Source organism: Piliocolobus tephrosceles, chromosome 10 (assembly GCF_002776525.5).
Source record: "Piliocolobus tephrosceles isolate RC106 chromosome 10, ASM277652v3, whole genome shotgun sequence".
NCBI classification, from domain to species: Eukaryota; Metazoa; Chordata; class Mammalia; order Primates; family Cercopithecidae; genus Piliocolobus; species Piliocolobus tephrosceles.
This window is the reverse complement of record NC_045443.1, coordinates 61496240-61515309: the sequence shown is the minus strand read 5'-3', so window position 1 is coordinate 61515309 and position 19070 is coordinate 61496240. Positions and strand designations below refer to the sequence as shown.

Below are 19070 nucleotides of genomic sequence, written 5' to 3'. Positions count from 1 at the left end.
TCTTTCATAATGCTCCTACCTCTGGTTCTGCTTTTTCATTTTGTTTCGTTTTTGTTTTTTGAGACAGTCTCACTCTGTTGCCCAGGCTGGAGTGCAGTGCCATGATCTCAGCTCACTGCAACCTCACCTCCTGGGTTCAAGCAATTCTTGTGCTTCAGCCTGCCAAGTAGTTGGGATTACAGGCATGCAACACCACACCTGGCTATCTGGTTCTACCTTTCTGTTGACTCTTGCTTGAGCCAAAGTTCTTTCTGTTCTGGTCTTAGAAAGTCTCAGTCATTCCTATGGCTTTACTTTGACTGACTTACACTGAGGACTCCAAAAATCAGTATTTAATTCTAACTGCTTCAGACCCAATGTTCTGAACACTTTCCCTCCTAAATTACAAACCGACTGCCTACTGACTTCCCAACTTTACACATGTAACACAAGGCTTTTGTTTGTCTATCTAGTCTCATCTTATTTTTTAGCTATCACTTCTGCCTCCATACTTTAGCTAAACAGAATTAAGTCCGTAACTTCCCACCAAATCCACCATGCGACATCTAATCTGTCTTCGTACACCTACTTAACTTTGCCCAGAATGCCAGCTCCCTATTAGTTCCATCAATCTACATTTAAGGGCCATCAAAAATATCACCTCTTTCCTATAGCTTGCTTAGATTGCCCCCTCAGGAAAATTTGCCCATTCAGCTTTAGTTCCACAATATTTTATATATCTCCACTAAAGTACTACTAAAACCACTAGAGTTTTTTATGTGTTGGTCTCCCTTGATTCTGAGCTCCCGAATATCGGGAGATGCTTTATTTATCTTTACACAGTTCCCCTGCTGTCCCTAAACACACAGCTACCCCACCCATTTGCACACCTACTTGCAGGTAGCAAGTATAGAGGAAATGCGGCTGAAGTGAAAACACTTCAAGTCTCTATTAGAATCAAAAAATCAAGTTCAAATGAGTGCACAGCTGAATGGAGACCACTGAGCAAAAGCTCATGTTCTTTTTAGGGAGTGAGGGCAACTACTGCTTTTTAGTTGGCTGTAGCTATGTGGCAATACCAGTCCTGTGCTGGCATTCTATGGCTTTGAGAGAGGCTGGAGGAAGGAATTTTTGGTTAAAAAAATATATTGAGATTTTTAAATGTTGGCAACCAATTCCAGCTATTTTTTTTTTTTTTTTTTTTTGAGACGGAGTCTCGCTCTTGTCGCCCGGGCTGGAGTGCAGTGGCCAGATCTCAGCTCACTGAAAGCTCCGCCTCCCGGGTTTACGCCATTCTCCTGCCTCAGCCTCCTGAGTAGCTGGGACTATAGGCGCCCGCCACCTCGCCCGGCTAGTTTTTTGTATTTTTTAGTAGAGACGGGGTTTCACCATGTTAGCCAGGATGCTTTTGATCTCCTGACCTCGTGATCTACCCGTCTCGGCCTCCCAAAGTGCTGGGATTACAGGCTTGAGCCACCGCGCCCGGCCAATTCCAGCTATTTACAAATACCCAGAATCAGCTGGGCATGGTGTAATACCAGCACTTTGGGAAGCCAAGGCAGGAGGAATGTTTGAGTCCAGGAGTTCAAGACCAGCCTAGGCACAATGGTGAGACCTGGTCTCTACAAAAACCGCAAAAATTAGCCAGGTGTGGTGGCGTGCACCTGTACTCCCAGCTATTCAGGAGGCTGAGGTAGGAAGAGTACTTGAGACTGGGAGGCTGGGTCTGCAGTGAGCTGAGATCATGCCACTGTACTCCAGCCTGGGTAACACAGGGAGAACCTATCACAAAAAATAAAGTAAAATATATATATTAAAGAAATAAGCAAGGCTGGGCACAGTGGCTCACGCCTGTAATCTCAGCACTCTGGGATGCCATGGTGGGCAGATCAACTTGAGGTCAGGAGTTCAATACCAGCCTGGCCAACATGGTGAAACCCCATCTCTACAAAAAATATAAAAATTAGCCGGGTGTGGTGGCATGCACCTGTGTGGTTCCAGCTACTCTGGAGACTAAGATGGGAGGATCGGTTGAGCCTCCAGGAGGTGGAGGTTGCAGTGACCCCAGATTGCACATTGCATTCCAACCTGAGTGACAGAGGAGAGCCTGTCTCAAAAAATAAATAAATAAAAAATAGGCCAGGTGCAGTGGCTCACGCCTGTAATCCCAGCACTTTGGGAGGCCAAGGCAGGCGGATCACTTGAGGTCAGGAGTTTGAGACCACTCTGGTCAACATGGTGAAACGCTGTTTCTACTAACAATATAAAAATTAGCCGGGCATGGTGGCGGGTGCCTGTAATCCCAGCTACTCGGGAGGCTGAGGCAGAATTGCTTGAATCTGGGAGGCAGAGGTCACAGTGAGCCGAGATCATGCCACTGCACTCCAGCTTGCACTCAGTCTCAAAAAGACAAATACAAACAAAAATAAAGTAAAAAGTCTGGTAGTGAGGAAGCCTACAAGATCGCGAAAACTGAATCTTGAAATTCTGGCTAAGATTTTTCACATCCTTAGTCAAACCAAAACATGTTACCCAAGACATGAAGGACAATAAATGGATACTACTACTTTCATTCATCCTCTTTCCCCACATCCAAAAAAGTGAAAACAAAAGTTAAATTTTACACAAGATACATCTTTCAAGAACAAGATAATAATACCACACATGAGATGAAAATGAAGGGGCATGGACTACAAAGCTTACCCGTTTGAGATGAATTGTTTTCAGTGTCACTGCACACTCAGATAAAGCCTGTGAAAAACAAGTTTAAGAATTTCTATATACTCAATTCTTGTTTTAGTGATCCAGCTCTTCTCTTTACTATCCTGGCCACTGCCAGGGAAATTCAAATAAATATTTCCAGAGAAATATTTAACTCCAGAGAAGGGATAGAGGAAGGAAGGATAGAGAAGGCAGGTGGACTAAGTGGGTTGAAGTAAAAAAAGGAAAAAAAACAGAAAAATACAAACTGTTGTTTTAACGCAGTACATTACAATTATGAAATCTAGCTTTTACCAGGTTGTGGGAAAGTGAGAAAGTGGAAATTGACATTAAGTATTCTGAAGATGAGATTTGGGGAAACTATCATACAAGGAGGATCAAGTTGCCATTTCATGCTCTTAATGATTAGGGAAAACCACTGGGTACAAGTTTTAGAATTAAAGTAGTAGTAGGAAACTAATACTGAAACTTGAAAGAATGTTTGTGTCATATGTCCTTTCATGGTCCTAGAAAAAGTCAGGCGTTAAAGTTGAAGGAGCAGAATTTGTAAAATTCAGCAGTAGCATTGGGATTCAAAAAGAATTCATAAAAACTCCAGAAGGTATCATAAATCTAAAAAAATGAACCCTGATCTGAAATCACTAAATTAAAAAAAAAATTCAATGAAACATAATATAATCAACCTGGCATTAAAGAAGAAATTGGGAATATATGAGAGCTACACAAGGTAAACAAAGATTCCTAGGTGCTTACCAATACTGTTTGTGCATCTGCCAGGTCAAAGGTTTGTTTTAAAGGTGCTAGGAAACATGCGGGGACAATGTGCTTATAAACAAAATCAGCAAATCCCACTGGTCCATCTTTACCTCCTGTCAAGAGAATTCAAATTTTCATCTTATATATAAAAGTAAGTCAATTAATTCATCACCAGGGAAAACCAACTCCCAGTTTCTCTCTCTGTTAGGGCTACGTTCCATTTCATCTCTAAGAGTTTTATGAAAGAGTTTGGGAAATGAAGGTTAAGAAATAAAATCATCTTACCCCAGAGTTCTACCAACTTTGAGAGGATGATAAAACATGTTTTCTGTGCAATTGGATCTGGATATTCAACTGCTCCTTGAATAACAGTAACCAACACTCTTTCCACATTCTCTGCACCTGAGGAGAAAAACTTTAGTTTAAGTAATTTCCAAAATTAACTAGGAAAGCAACCTGAAGTTCTCTTTTCATATACTAATGTATATGAAAAATCATTTACAGGTGGAATGGGAAAAATGAAGGGGGGGAAAGCATTTACAGAGTTGCCAAAATCCCTTGATTTTTTATTAACTGGGCACCTAAAGTTTAAACATTAAACACTGAAAAATCAGCTGGGCATGGTGGCTCCTGTCTATAATTCCAGCATTTTACGAGGCTGAGGAAGATTGCTTGAGCCCAGGAGTTTGACACCAGCCTGGGCAACATGGTGAGATCCCATCTCTACAAAAAATAAGCCCAGCACTGTGGCAAGTGCCAACGGTCCTGGCTACGCAGGAAGTAGAAATGGGAGGATAGCCCAGGAGGTAGAAATGGGAGGATAGCCCAGGAGGTAGAGATTGGAGGATAGCCCAGGAGGTGGAGGTTGCAATAAGTCATGATCACACCACTGCACTCCAGCCTGGGCAACAGAGTGAGACCCTATCTCACAAATAAAATTAAATTAAATTAAAAAAATAAAACACCGAAAAAGTTTGCCTCTGGTATCTTGTTCCCTGAATTTCCTATACAGAATTCTCCATACAAATCTATACAGCTCCATTTATTTTATATTTCAAAATGGCAAATTTGCCATACTCAACTGTCAGGTCAATTCTGTAAGTAGCCATGTTATTTATATTGCTAAAGAACCAAATTTAAAAATATTGCATAAAGAAAAAGGGAACAGAATACAAATTAATTTTAGGTGCTTTACATAAAAGTGATCGATTCCTACCCTGAAAACAATAAACTGTCTTCCCATGGGACAACAAACTTCAAAATGTCTGTATTTACTTCAGTTTGCTCTTGGTCATACAGATGTACAACACTGACACACACTTAAGCAGACTAATTAGACATGGCATGTGTCCCCACCTTGATTTGCTATAACTTCGCTCATCCCACTGCCTGTGACTGTTTGCAGGAAAGCAAAGTAACTCCTCCGCAACATCTGCTTCTCTAAAGCAGCAGACTGGTCATTTTCTTCTGCTGGCCGGAGCAGCACTTCAAAGATTGCATGAAGCAGGGGCATGAACATCTGTTGTAAAAATGGGGATACCTGTATCTGAAGATAAACAATCATTACTTCAGAAATTAGTAACAATACTAATATACAACTTAAAAAAACTATTTTACACAAAGCCTTTCTTTTCTATTTAGGATACATACGTACATAATTCAGTTAGCAAATATCAATTTTAAGATAAAATCTATATAACATAAACATTACTAGGCCAGACGCAGTGGCTCACAGCTGTAATCCCAGCACTTTGAGAGGCTAAGGCATGTGAATCACCTAAGGTCAGGAGTTCAAGGCCAGTCTGCCCAACGTGGTGAAACCCCATCTGTACTAAAAATACAAAAATTAGCTGGGTGTAGTGGCGAGCGCCTGTAATCCCAGTCCCAGCAACTCAGGAGGCTGACACAGGGGAATTGCTTGAACCTGAGAGGTGGAGGTTGCAGTGAGTCAACATCGCACCACTGCACTCCAGCCTAGGTAACAGAGCAAGACTCCATTTCGGAGTGGGGTGGGGGGGAACCTTAAAAAATATTACTAAAAGACCCAAGATCATTCAATTTAAACCCTTTCCTACAGATTAAGATTTAGGTTAAAATAACAGACATATTTCACAATAAAATATTGCCATGGAATATTTTCAAAATTAAATTCTCAAAAAATGAATTGTTTTGCTAAACTACAAATCAGTTTATATGATTAAACTCAGGGTTTTTTTTTTTGAACAAAGGTAAAAAACATCGTTTAATAACATGTTCTCAATACTTGCTTACAAATGAACTCTTGAGTTTTATGAACTCTTGGGCAAATCCCTTAACTTCTCCATGCCTCAGTTTCCTCAACTGTAACATATAATCCCTATCTTCTAGGGTTGGTATGAAAATCAAATGAGTAAATGTACAAAAAGTGCTTAGAACAGATTTTGAACATAGAAAGTAGTATGTAAGTGGCCAGGTGTGGTGGCTTATGCCTGTAATCCTAGCACTTATGGAGGCCGAGGCAGGAGGATCACTTGAGGTCAGGAGTTCGAGATTAGCCTGGCCAACGTGGGGAAATGCTGTCTCTACTAAAAGTACAAAATATTAGCCTGGTGTGGTGCATGCACCTATAGTTCCAGCTACTCAGGAGGCTGAGGCACAAGAATCGCTTGAACCTGGGAGGTAGAGGTTGCAGAGAGTCGTGCCTGCGCCACTGCACCCCAGCCTATGCGGCAGAGCGAGACTATCTCCATAAAAAGAAAAAAGAAAAAAAGAAGTACTATGTAAGTATTAACCACTTTTATTAGCCAGTTTAAATGTCCTACAGAAAACTGACTTTAATACATTGAATTACTTTTAACCTTGCTTGGGTACCCAAATTATGGTGCTTCTTATTTCTTTAGACATTTAGTACTCAGTGTACTGTTTTTATATGCTCTTCTAAAACAGCCAACTAGTTGTTTTCTTTCACTACACAAAGCATACAGGGTCTGTTTATATTCAAACATCTATTAAGCATGACCTATGTATCAGGCAGTGTGGCAAACAGCACAGATGATAAAAATATATATGATCCATGATGCTCTCAAGTAATTAAGAAAAAAAAAAAAAAAAAGAAAGAAACCCAAGGGCAAATCCAAAACATGTCTGAATATAAGTACATCTGATCTTCAAGAGATTTTCAGAGCTCTGAAGGTTTGTGGTACCTTGAATTTGGCTGTAATCTGGTTGATAAGAGGAATGAACTCCTGGAGATCTTTTGCTTCACAATCTTTGAGCATATGTTCTGAAGCAGATGGGATGAACGGAAGGACTTCTTCCTCCAGGCAAATAATCATTCGATGAAGGAAAGTACGGACTCCACTTCTGAGAATATCCTTTTGCAAGGGACAACTGAGGGCTGGCAAGAATGTCTGTAAACAGTCCAGATAAACTTCGGAACAGCCACATTGTTTCACAGTCTGCTTGTTGCTGAAAGCTTTACTGGTTCGACTATGTAAGCAAAAATCAGGCAATCAGATGTAACTTTATTCTTTGAAAGCATTATGGAGTATTCAAAAGCAACGCACACCAAATTACAAAATTAACAAAACTAAATAAGCAGACCTTTATTTTCCACGTCACAATTCCACGTCCATCTTTAGCTAATATGGCTATTTGTAAACTACTGCTTCCAATTATCTTTCCAGAACAAAAGCTCAAATTAATTTAAATGAATGACATGGAGTTAATATAATCCTTCTAATGTGAGTCTACCTAAATGTTTTATTAAAATCCTATTGACTGGGCTGGCTATTGTGGCTCATCCTTCTAATCCCAGCACTTTGGGAGGCTGAGGCAGGCAAATCACTTGAGACCGGGAGTTCAAGACCAGTCTGGACAACATGGTGAAAACCCGTCTTTACTAAAAATAGAAAAATTAGCTGGGTGTGGTGGCACATGCCTGTAATCCCAGCTACTTGGAAGCTGAGACACAAGAATCACTTGAGCCTGGGAGGCAGAGGTTGCAGTGAGCTGAGATCACAACACTGCACTCCAGCCTAAGTGACAAAGCGAGACTGTCTCCCAAAAAAAAAAAAAAAGAAAAAGAGAAAGAGAAAAATCCTATTGACAAAGTGGACAGAAAAGAGAAAACAAATCCACTTATTATGACTAGGCTGTACTAGGTAATCTGCAAACTACTCATTTAAATTTAGAAAACCATCTTCAAAATTATTTATACAACTTTCTAATATCTAGCTCTTGTTCTTAAGTATATTATAGAACAATTTAACTTCTAATTAGCAATCTTTACAACTTTCATGCCATTGTTTATTGTTTGTCAACAAAAAGTATGGGTAGAGGGGGAAAAAATAGCTGCTTGGGTGGTCTTCAGGACACAATACAACTAAAGAGAAACCTTAGGCTCTTCTCTTCAAGGTAACCAAGATTAACCAAAGACATCCCGTCCTAATATATCTTTAGTATATTAACTTGTTAGCTGATCCCCTTAAACACACAACCCATTTATACCAAAGAAGTCAGAGGGGTTAAAGATTTACAGCTGTCAAGGCAAAAATGCAAATGGTATGTAATCTATCCCCTTCTTCAACCGAATCTAACTGACTGGATTTGGAGGACAAAGATTTAGACAATTATGTGGACTATCCAACTGTGGAAACACAAATGTGTGTGCTCACCAAACAAGGGGTTCTGTCTGTGTAGATACATGCACTTCACAATTTTAACTGTGATCACACTTACCTTGCAAATCCAACAGCATGGTTGAGACAGTCTGCTAGAGAGGCTTGCCTTTCTTCATCTTGTGCCAGCATCAACTTTTCTAACAGAATTTTAAACTTCTCCATTAGTGGAGTCAACAGATTCCTCATTAAGGCTTGTTTCCTTTCTGCCGGGTATTCACTATTAACAATCAGCACTCCAGCTGTCTCATAAATAAAAAGTTGATCATCGCTGCTCAGTAAGGACTGGTGGCCATTCTCCTAGAATGAAATTTAGTCTTACTAAAAGTTTTTATTTTTTGAGTTCCTCTCATTTAATGAGAAAACGTGCATTAGGAACAGGAAATGTAATCTATCACACTAACTCATGTATCATATACTTATAAAGACAAATTTTCTCCCAGGACCACAGAATGAAAAGAAAACTAAATTGTAGGTCAACAGATCATGGTTCTAATTCCAGCCCTGACAAGACTCTACAAATGATCATGTAAGATAATTATTAAAGTTAGCTTTCTAACTTGTTTTCTTTTGTAAAGATCTTATTTATAAGATTGTTATGAGGCTAGGCTGCATGTGGTGGCTCATGCCTGTAATTCTAGCACTTTGAGGGGCCGAGGCAGGCAGATCACTTGAGGTCAGGAGTTCATGACCAGCCTGGCCAACATGGTGAAACACTGTCCCTACTAAAAATACAAAAACTTAGCTGGGTGTGGTGGCACACCTGTAGTCCCAGCTACTTGGGAGGCTGAGGCAGGAGAATTGCTTGAATCTGAGAGGTGGAGGCTATAATGAGCCAAGACCATGCCACTGCACTCCAGCCTGGGCGACAGCCAAGACTCTGTCTCCAAAAAAAAAAAAAAAAAAAAAAGTTCTAGAGGGCTACCTACACTTCTTTTAAATAATTAAGTAATAAATACATAGTAAAGCATTATTTTGCATGTGTCTGTGAGGGTGTTTCCAGAAAAGATTAGTTGGTCCAAGTAGACCAGGTGGGGAAGACCTGCCCTCAGTGTTGACGGGCACCATCCAATTGACCAGGGGCGCTGAGAGAACAAATACATAAGGTGAATTGGTCTCTCTCTGAAAGCTGGACAGACTTCTTCTGCTGCCTTGAACATCAGAGATTTGACTCCGCAAAAGTGCATTACACACAGCATTAACTGTGTGTGTAAACACTGTGCGTGTACACAAGAAAGGTCCTTTCTGTTCATCTGCATCTGTGAAACATAAAATTTCTTGTGATCTCAGTTCTTTGGGTGACTGCATATGTTGTAGTGACCCATTGCCATTTTTTATCAATTTCCTCAAGACTTAGGTTGTCTGTCATGGTTATTTCAGATAAGTGCAGTTATAAAACTGAGTGGCACACAATTACTAACCATAGTGATATGCCCTTACACATTTTGCTTTCTGATCTATTTCTTTATGAATACAGTTTGTCTGCTCCTGTTTTACCCATGTAACTGTCATTTTTATAACTGAGTGCTTATACTTGCAAAAGCGAATGTTATTACTGCCTATTTTATTGTGTAAAGTGGACTATGAAGTGCTGTCATGTTTTTACATGTTTCTCAAATACATTCCCTTTTAAAAATGTAAAGCAATGTCTTTCATTTTTAAATTACTTTTTCCAGGATTATATTTTTAAGATTTTGATCTTTTGGAATTGTGGTTTTTAGGATTTCAGGATTTTAACGCTTGGGATCATGGCCCAATCCCAACGCCAAAATATTCAGATTGACTAGCACTTAATTTTTTTTTACCCTAAGCCTGAAATGACACGGAAAACCTTTGATCTAGCAGTACCAGCTGCTAAGAATGGCTTAAAATACAATTATAGGACTAAACAGAATAATTTAGAAGTTGAATTTTTTTCTCAATTTTTATTTTCTTTTCATTAAAAAAAATTTTTAATATACTTTTCATTTTAACAGCAAGCTCATCTTTAATTAATTTTTTCTTCTTCATAAAATGCTTCAACATTTTAACAATATACCTACCCCATGCTGCCAAATTGATCTGTCAACTCTTGATTCCTATGTTTTATTTACTATGTCAACAGAATGTTGGTAAATAGAACTAATCTTTGCACATACACCTCCCTCCACCACCTGTTTTTTTTTAAATGCCCACAAAGGTAAACCTAATGGCATGTGTGGCTTAAATGATTTTTTGGTAAAATATCTTAAAGAGACAGATACTTACAGGTGGAGAAAGCTCTAATAAATCTTGTATTCTATTCAAAATATCCTCAATGAAAGGATTCATTTGCTTACTGAAAAACAGCAAAAAGGAAAATCACAATTAATAACAGTGCTCAAAACAGTGCTAAAATACCAAATTCCCCCTTTAAGACAGAACTAAAAAAAAGTTCAGTTGTAGGCTAGTCACTTCTGATTAAGATTAGCTATGGTTGATTTTTTAAAATTACCTTTATCTGCTCTGTAGTGATGATTGTCAAAATGACTTACAATCTTATAAGCCTAATAAGGAGTAGTTTTCATTCCCCAAAAATGGTACTAGTAAAGAATAATACAGGCCAGGTGCAGTGGCTCACTTCTGTAATCCCAACACATCGGGAGGCCGAGGTGGGAAGACTGAGCTGAAGAATTTGAGACCAGCCTAGACAATGCGGTGAGACCGATTCTACAAAAAATACAAAAATTAGCCGGCCACTGTCACACCCCTGTAGTCCCAGGTGCTCCGGGGGCTGAGGTGGGAAGATCACCTGAGCCTGAGGAGGTTGAGGCTGCAGTGAACTGGGATCAAGTCATTACACTCCAGCTTAGGCGATAGCGTGAGACCCTGTCTCAAAAAAATAACAACAACAACAAAAAATAAAAACTTTTAGTATTGAACTAAGTATTTGCCTGATGAACAGGAAAGGAAGTGGCAACATAAAATGGGGGCTGGGTGCAGTGGCTCATGCCTGTAATCCCAGCACTTTGGGAGGCTGAAGAGGGTGGATCATCTCAGGTCAGGAGTTCAAGACCAGCCTGACCAACATGGTGAAGCCCCATCTCTACTAAAAATGCAAAAAATTAGCCGGGTGTGGTGATGGGCACCTGTAGTCCTGGCTACTCAGTAGGCTGAGGTGGAAAATCGCTTCAACCCAGGAGGCAGAGGTTGCAGTGAGTCAAGATCACGCCATTGTACTCCAGCCTGGGCAACAAGAATGAAATTCCATCTCAAAAAAAAAAAAAAAAAAAAAAACAATAGAGGGGGACATCTTACCTGACAAAGCATGACTTGACTTGAACAGGAAGAACCAAATCTACCATAGGCACTTGGAAAATAATTTATATGTCTACTTTTTTTTCATTTCCATCTTCATTTTATTTTATTTTTTTGAGACAGAGTTTCACTCTTGTAGTCCAGGCTGGAGTGCAATGGTACGATCTCTGCTCACTGCAAACTCTGCCTACTGGGTTCAAGTGATTCTCTTGCCTTAGCCTCCTCCCGAAGCTGCCTCAGCCTTCCATTAGCTGGGACTACAGGCACCCACTACCACGCCTGGCTAATTTTCTGTATTTTTAGTAGAGACTGGGTTTCATCATGTTGGCCAGGCTAGTCTCGAACTCCTGATCTCAGGTGATCCACCCACCTCAGCCTCCCAAAGTGCTGGGATTACAAGAGTAGGCCACTGCGCCAGCCCTCCATCTTCATTTTAAATTCAGGGGGTTTGTTACATGGGCATATCATGGGATGCTGAGGTTTGTGCTTCTCTTGATCCAATCCCATCACCCAGATATTGAACACAGTGCCCAACAGGAAGTTTTTCAGCACTTGCCCCACTCCCTCCCTCATTCTGGAGTCCCAAGTGTCTTTTGCTCCCAGCTTTATGTCTGTGTATACCCAAGATTTAGCTCCCACTTATAAGTGAGAACATGTGGCATTTTTTTGTTTCTGCATTAATTTGCTTAGATTAAAGACCTCCAGCTACATCCATGTTGCTGCAAAGGACATGATTTTGTTCTTTGTTATGGCTGTTTAGTATTTCATGGTGTATGTGTGCTATATTTTTTCTTTCTTTTTTTTTGAGACTGAGTCTTACCCTGTCACCCACGCTGGAGTGCAATGGCATGATCTTGGCTCATTGCAACCTCCATCACCCAGGTTCAAATGATTCTCCTGCCTCAGCCCCCTGAGTAGCTGGGATTACAGGCACCCACCACCATGCCTGGCTAATTTTTTGTATCTTTAGTAGAGATGGGGTTTCACCACGTTGGCCAGGCTGGTCTTGAACTCCTGACCTCGTGATCAGCTTCCCAGAGTGTTGGGATTATAGGCGTGAGTCACCACACCCGGCCTACATTTTCTTTATCTAATCCACCACTGATGGGCACCTAGGTTGATTCCATGTCTTTACTATTGTTTTACATCTATTCAGTAACTTAAAAAATAACATGTTAGCTGCAATTTTATACTTACTTGAGAGATTTGACAAATCTAGAAAATAGGTAAGCCGTCCTGCTCCGAACTTTTGCACTGGAATGCCGCAGACCTCTATGATCTAAGAAAGCCATCTAAAGAAGGAGACACTTTTACTATTTCTGCACTTTTTCAGGGGTTTTGTTGCTATTGTCATGCTACATTTTTGTTCACACCAAATTTTCCATCTTAGCTCCTAAAAGGCAGGAACCAGGAATACACAAGTAATTCTAAACTACACACAAACAGTCCCTTGAGAACTTGCTTTAGTTAATTGACTAACTGGGCACAAACTATCCATTTAAAAGAAATGGAGGAGGGGTTACTTTCAGTGTGTGCCAAGCATTTCTGAGAGGTTCTGATTCTGAGAAAAGTTATAGACAGAAAAATACAATGCTATCAAGTCATTAGCTGAAATCCATATAAAGTAACAAAAATCCAGAGTACTTACTAGTACACATGGAATGTGCTGAGGTTCAACTGTGAAAAACTTTTCATATCTAACAACAGTTTCGAAGAACTCCAACGTCACAGACGTATGCTGATAGGAACTGACTCCTGATGTTACCAGCTAGAGCAGGAAAAAGTTAAGAAACCTCTTCTTATTTATTGCAACATCAAAATGCCCCAGTATTAACATATACTAAGTTCTAACAAGGAACTCCCATTAGCTTATACTGAAAACAGAAATTTATGGTCAAAATTATCTTCAGTATACTTACAGTTCGCATCATATCCTGCAAAGCACTAGCTTTTGAAACATCACCTGAGAAGTGAGCACCATGAGATACTGGAAGAGCTTCTGCCAACATATACAGCAATCTTATTGCTACTTCAACTTCCATAAACCGTGTAGTCTGCCAGCTCCTACCAAGGTATAATATGTCCGTGAGATTTAAAGATAAATTTTTCATACAGTGAATTATGCACAGGGTAAGACACCAACAAAAGTCTTTTTAATTATTAAAAAGTCATAGCAATGGTTAACTTTCCCAGACAATATAATATATATCACAAAGGTAGAAAGGATCAGGAGAAATCAAGAAGACACTTCATTTTTTACAGAGATACACATAAGATCTCAATAAGTAACATAGATTAGTAAGTCATATGAATCATTTCTTTTGACCTATATCAAAGAGCAAAAGAAAGAAGTAGGCTTGTTACAAAAGGACAAACTTACTGCAGTGTAGAACTAAAAACTCTGCGAACAGAGGCCAGCAGTAACTCTGGGGAAACTTGAGCAAGCCTGTCCAACAGTAACTTCAGTTGTTTTCTATATTCTACAAACATGGCTTCATCTTCACCCTATGATACAGGTTAAAATCCTCATTTAAAAAACTTAGGGTTGGTGGGTGCAGCAAACCCCATGGCACATGTATACCAATGTAACAAACCTGCACATTCTGCACACGTACCCCAAAACTTAAAGTATAATAATAAAAATAAATAAAAAACTTAAAAGACCTTAAAATTCATGTAAATATCCAGTTCTGTATTCTTCTGCATTTACACATTTCGTATTTTTATTTTTTGTCACTATTTATATAGAAAAACTTACTATGCTTAATAACTTCTCCCCTCTAGCTCACAAATAAGTACTTCTGCACATAGCCATAGGCCTCAAAAGCCTAGAGCCAGAAATAGTCTAAGAAGGTTAAAGACAATAGTCTAGCACTAGAATGGGCTTTGAAATCTTTGCACCTTATTTATTCTTTTAAGTCAATATCCACTGTAAAAAGTGGTAATACTGTGGTATAACTGGAGATATTAAATGTTAGGAGGCTGGCACATCCCAAGTGCACAGTGTGTTGGTCATCACCACCATTATCCTTTTACAACTCTAAGTTTTTCAATGCCTGAAGTGGGGGAATAAAACATTTTAGAACAAAGCTTGGCAGCGAATACCATGACTGAATACCTAGAAAGCACCAATGGCCCTTGTCTGATGGGAAGCTGACCCACTCACAATCTTGAAAAAGACTTTTAACTGGAACAAGTCTAGAGTGCCTCATTTCCACTCTTCCAATACAGTCTTGTGACTGGAGTTCCTCATTCTTACAAAATATAAAATGAAATATGATCACCAATAATATTATCAGTATTTTACTATGTTCAGTGCTACAGAGTATTTGTAAAAGGGCTGTTAATGGGACAGGTGTAGTGGCTCACACCTGTAATCCCAACACTTTGGGAGGCTGAGGCAGGCAGATTACTTGAGGCCAGGAGTTTGAGGCCAACTTGGCCAACGTGGTGAAACTCCATCTCTACTAAAAATACAAGAATTAGCCGGGCATGGTCGCACATGCCTGTAATCCCAGCTACTCAGGTGGCTGAGGCACAAGAATCACTTGAACCCAGGAGGCAAAGGTTGCAGTGAGCCAAGATGGCACCACTGCACTCCAGCCTGGGTGAAAGAGACTCTGTCTCAAAGAAAAAAAAGGGGGAGGTGGTTGTTCATGGATAAAATATCAAAAATGAAGGATTAAGAGGCTTCTATTAATTTCACCCAAGGTTGGTGTCAATATAAACAGACTAATTTTTCAAGAACTTCAAGTTTTAAAGGGCCCCGAAACAATAAAAACTTGAAATATTAATTTGATATAAGTAAATAATAAAATTAAAACTCCTTTCTCCTCAACAAAAAAAATTCTTACCTCATTTTCAAAGTTATATTCTTCATCATAAGTCAATTTTTTCATAACGGCCAACATGATTGCCTAAGAATAAAATTGAGAATAAAAGAGTTTTTGTCAGTCTTCTTCTTCTAATTTGATATAATTTGAAATTAAGCTATATTTCAAGGCAAATTACAGACTAAGAATCTACCATTGGTTTAAAAGAAGCATAAAGTCAATTACCTCTACATTAGCTTTTTGCTGATCCGAGAGCACTGTAAGCTGTTAAAAAGTAAGCAATAACTTATTAGGTTTTCTAAATTTGTACCTGCTTATCAGAACATTTTTCTAACCAATTAAGACCTTTCTTTTTTTTTTTGAGACAAGGTCTTGCTCTGTTGCCCAGGCTGGAGTGCAGTGGCACAGTCATGACTCACTGCAACCTCCAACTCCCTGGCTCAAGAGATCCTCCCACCTCACCCTCCCACAGGAGGGTGGGGCCACAGGCGCTTGCCACCATGCTTGGCTGGTTTTCTTTTTATTATTTATAGAGATGGAGTCTCCCTATGTTGTCCAGGCTGGTCTCAAATTCCTGGCCTCAAACAATCCTCCTGCCTCAGCCTTACCAAGTGCGGGGATTACAGGTGACAGCCATTATGCCCGGCCTCTAATCAATTAAGATATTTGAAAACATGCACCAAACTTTTTTGGAGGGCAGTTTAGCAGCAGCTGCCTATATTTAAAATGTACCTAACCTAACTTAAGATCAAGTAATGCCACTTCTAGTAAGTAACTTGACATGTAGACAAAGACACCTACAACATATTCTGCAAAAAAGGTTTTTAAACAAAGCAAAACAAGCCTACAAAACCATTAGGAGTTGTACAATGGGATTACCAGTAGTGATCATACCTTTCCACACTGCTGCATAAAATTTCTTAAAGTATACATAAAGATACATGTTATGTTTACTACAACAAAACAGAAACTAAACGCATTTGGCAAGGTATTTTAAGCTTGACTTGATTCAATTAATTCAATGTAAATATACAGAAATGGCTCTTTCCATTTCTGGAATGGAACATCCAATGTCATGTTGATAAGTCACTAATTCTTTTAATTGCTAAATGCTATAATATGGAGACTAACACCACCTACAAGTTCTTTCTGGAAGTTGGGGACACTTTAATCATAAAAAATTGTTGCTGGGCTTGGTGGTTCACACCTGTAATCACAGCACTTTGGGAGGCTGAGGTAGGCGGATCACCTGAGGTAGGGAGTTTGAGACCAGCCTGACCAACATGGAGAAACCCTGTCTCTACCAAAAGTACAAAATTAGCTGGGCGTGGTGGTGCATGCCTATAATCCCAGGTACTCGGGAGGTTGAGGCAGGAAAATCGCTTGAACCTGGGAGGTGGATGTTGTGGTGAGCTGAGATCGCGCCATTGCACTCCAGCCTGGGCAACAACAGCAAAACTCTGTCTCAAAAATAAATAAATAAATAAATAGTTCATGAGAAATGAATGATGTACATGTAAATTAAAACAACAGACCATGCTTATGAAAATTTCAACAGTATTTACAAAGACAGGTTCAAAATAAAAAAATAACCTAAACCTATAACTACCTCTGAAGCTGGTTAGTCTACTGAATTTAGAACCTGAAACTATTTCCTGGCCAATTCTTTTTTTTTTTAAGATGGAAATACATTAGTATTTAACAGTAAGTATCTTTTAGGTAGTAGAATTATGGGTATTTTCTCATTTTTAATTTTTCCATATTTTCCACTTCTCCATGGCTCCTTTGTATTATTATGTACTGAGCAAAAAGAATAAAACAAAAACTTACCTGTTTCAAAATATGAAGATAATCATAACAAAATCCAATAATATTAGAAGAAATATCGTCATCCTCATGAATTAGTAGCTGCAACATGAGTGCCACTTTTGTTTCAATAGCTTGTAGTGCCTCTTGAGCATTCTTAATATCCCCATTCTTAATTAATTTACTCCAACTAACTATTAATGACTGTCCCATTCCATTTACCAGCTTAGAAAATCTGGCCAGGAAGTCAACATCTTCTTCCTATAAGCAATCAAGACACATTTCTGTTTAAAACTGCGTGCCCAAGCTAAGAGGAAAAACTGAACTTTAGTATGAATCAAGTGCTAATTACAGGATTCAATTTTAAAGTGACATTATATATTTAACAATTCCAGGCTGGGCATGGTGGGTTATGCCTGTAATCCCAGTACTCTGGAAGGCCAAGGTGGGTGGATCACCTGAGGTCAAGAGATCGAGACAAGCCTGGCCAACGTGGTGAAACCCCGTCTCTACCAAAAAAGTAAAAAATTGGCCGGGTGTAGTGGCGTGTGCCTGTAATCCCAGCTACTCGGGAGGGTGAGACAGGAGAATCACTTGAACCTGGGAGGTGGAGGTTGCAGTGAGCCAAGACTGCCACTGCACTACAGCCTGGGCAACAGAGCGAGACTCCATCTCAAACAACAAAACAAAATAAAAAATCTCAGTTCCACTATGAACAAGTTGTGTCAGCATCTCCTGAGTTTGTGTGAAATGTGCAATTGCAGGCTTTCAAGTTTAAGAACTGGTATAACCTATTTTCTAAGGAGAATGCTACTGAGAACATTTTGGCTAGATGCAGTGGTTTATATTATAATCTCAAGGAGAGTTTATAACATTTAGAAGAAAAAAAAAGCTAACATTATATTTAACTTAGTACCTATCCCAGTTGGTTCTAACAACTTTACATACAAGTTTTTATATAAATTTACCAACCTGGTCAATGCTGAAAAACCCAGCAGACTGTAATACTTGACACAAAGATTCTACTAGTTTCATTTTATCAACAGGGTCCATTCCTTTATTTACAACTTCAAATAAACAGTCACATGCTTCTTCCCGTAGAACTTCTATTGACATATGACCTAGCAGCATATTTATAAACCTGGAATGGGAAAATAAAATTGTTGTAACATTTTCAAAGTCATGAGTTTTAGATACTGTATTTTACAAGTTTATGCTATAAAAATAATAGGCATACTTACCTATCATTGGCTATAAGGGATAAGTCTATCCAAGAGACATAAGCCCCAACTACTTCAAGGCACTGACATGTCACTTCAGAATTAGTATACTGATAATTTTGTAATATTTGGTACCATGATTCCACCAGATTTGGAATGCACTGTTCCCTCATGGTATCTTTTATGAGAGTATTCCTACGAGCCTCCTAAAATACAAAACGCCAAATGCACACATTACCTTACAAAATAATGTTTGATAGCTGAATATACTTGCACAGAGTAAACTTTCAGGCTTGTTAACACATTCCCTACCAGTATTTCCTATTTATAAGCTCTAAGCTCATATCCTGTGATTCTTTGTATTTCCTCTTTCTGTTCTACTCCTCAGTGTCAATTTCTTAATAAATACAAACTATAAATAAGCACTGCTTAGAAATCTTAAGCATATTTTAAGGTATTTCTCAATACAGTAACAAAGTACTTATACTATGTGATGAAGAATACAGAAGCAGCAACATTGACAACCCTAAGCAATGCTTCTTCCTTGCTCAGGGACTATACAGCAGTATTAAATAGAGACTACCTTTCTCAACAGATTCATAAAAGAAAATCAACTTGTGTATGTTGCTATGGTATTTGCCTAGTTAAAGAAAATTCAGGCTGGGCGCAGTGGCTCATGCCTGTAATCCCAGCACTTTGGGAGGGCAAGGGGGGCGAATCACCTGAGGTTAGGAGTTCGAGCCCAGCCTGGCGACACCCCAGCTCTACAAAAAATACAAAAATTAGCCAGGTGCGGTGGCATGTGCCTATAATCCCAGCTA

General features: G+C 39.2%; 1 protein-coding gene across 2 annotated transcripts in view; it reads right to left on the bottom strand.

Annotated features, from left to right (window-relative positions):
- Positions 1-19070, bottom strand: part of XPOT (exportin for tRNA) — a 44685-nt gene that overhangs the window by 10767 nt on the left and 14848 nt on the right. For both annotated transcript variants that reach the window (XM_023225091.1, XM_023225090.2), the window contains exons 7-22: positions 18271-18455; positions 18002-18170; positions 17054-17290; positions 15449-15487; positions 15245-15307; positions 13771-13895; positions 13310-13454; positions 13039-13158; positions 12588-12682; positions 10362-10431; positions 8176-8414; positions 6639-6924; positions 4813-5002; positions 3742-3858; positions 3454-3569; positions 2683-2730 (exon numbers count right to left, since the gene is read on the bottom strand). In XM_023225091.1, coding sequence (XP_023080859.1) covers positions 2683-2730; positions 3454-3569; positions 3742-3858; positions 4813-5002; positions 6639-6924; positions 8176-8414; positions 10362-10431; positions 12588-12682; positions 13039-13158; positions 13310-13454; positions 13771-13895; positions 15245-15307; positions 15449-15487; positions 17054-17290; positions 18002-18170; positions 18271-18455 — 2244 coding nt within the window. The remainder of the gene's footprint in view (positions 1-2682; positions 2731-3453; positions 3570-3741; positions 3859-4812; positions 5003-6638; positions 6925-8175; positions 8415-10361; positions 10432-12587; positions 12683-13038; positions 13159-13309; positions 13455-13770; positions 13896-15244; positions 15308-15448; positions 15488-17053; positions 17291-18001; positions 18171-18270; positions 18456-19070) is intronic.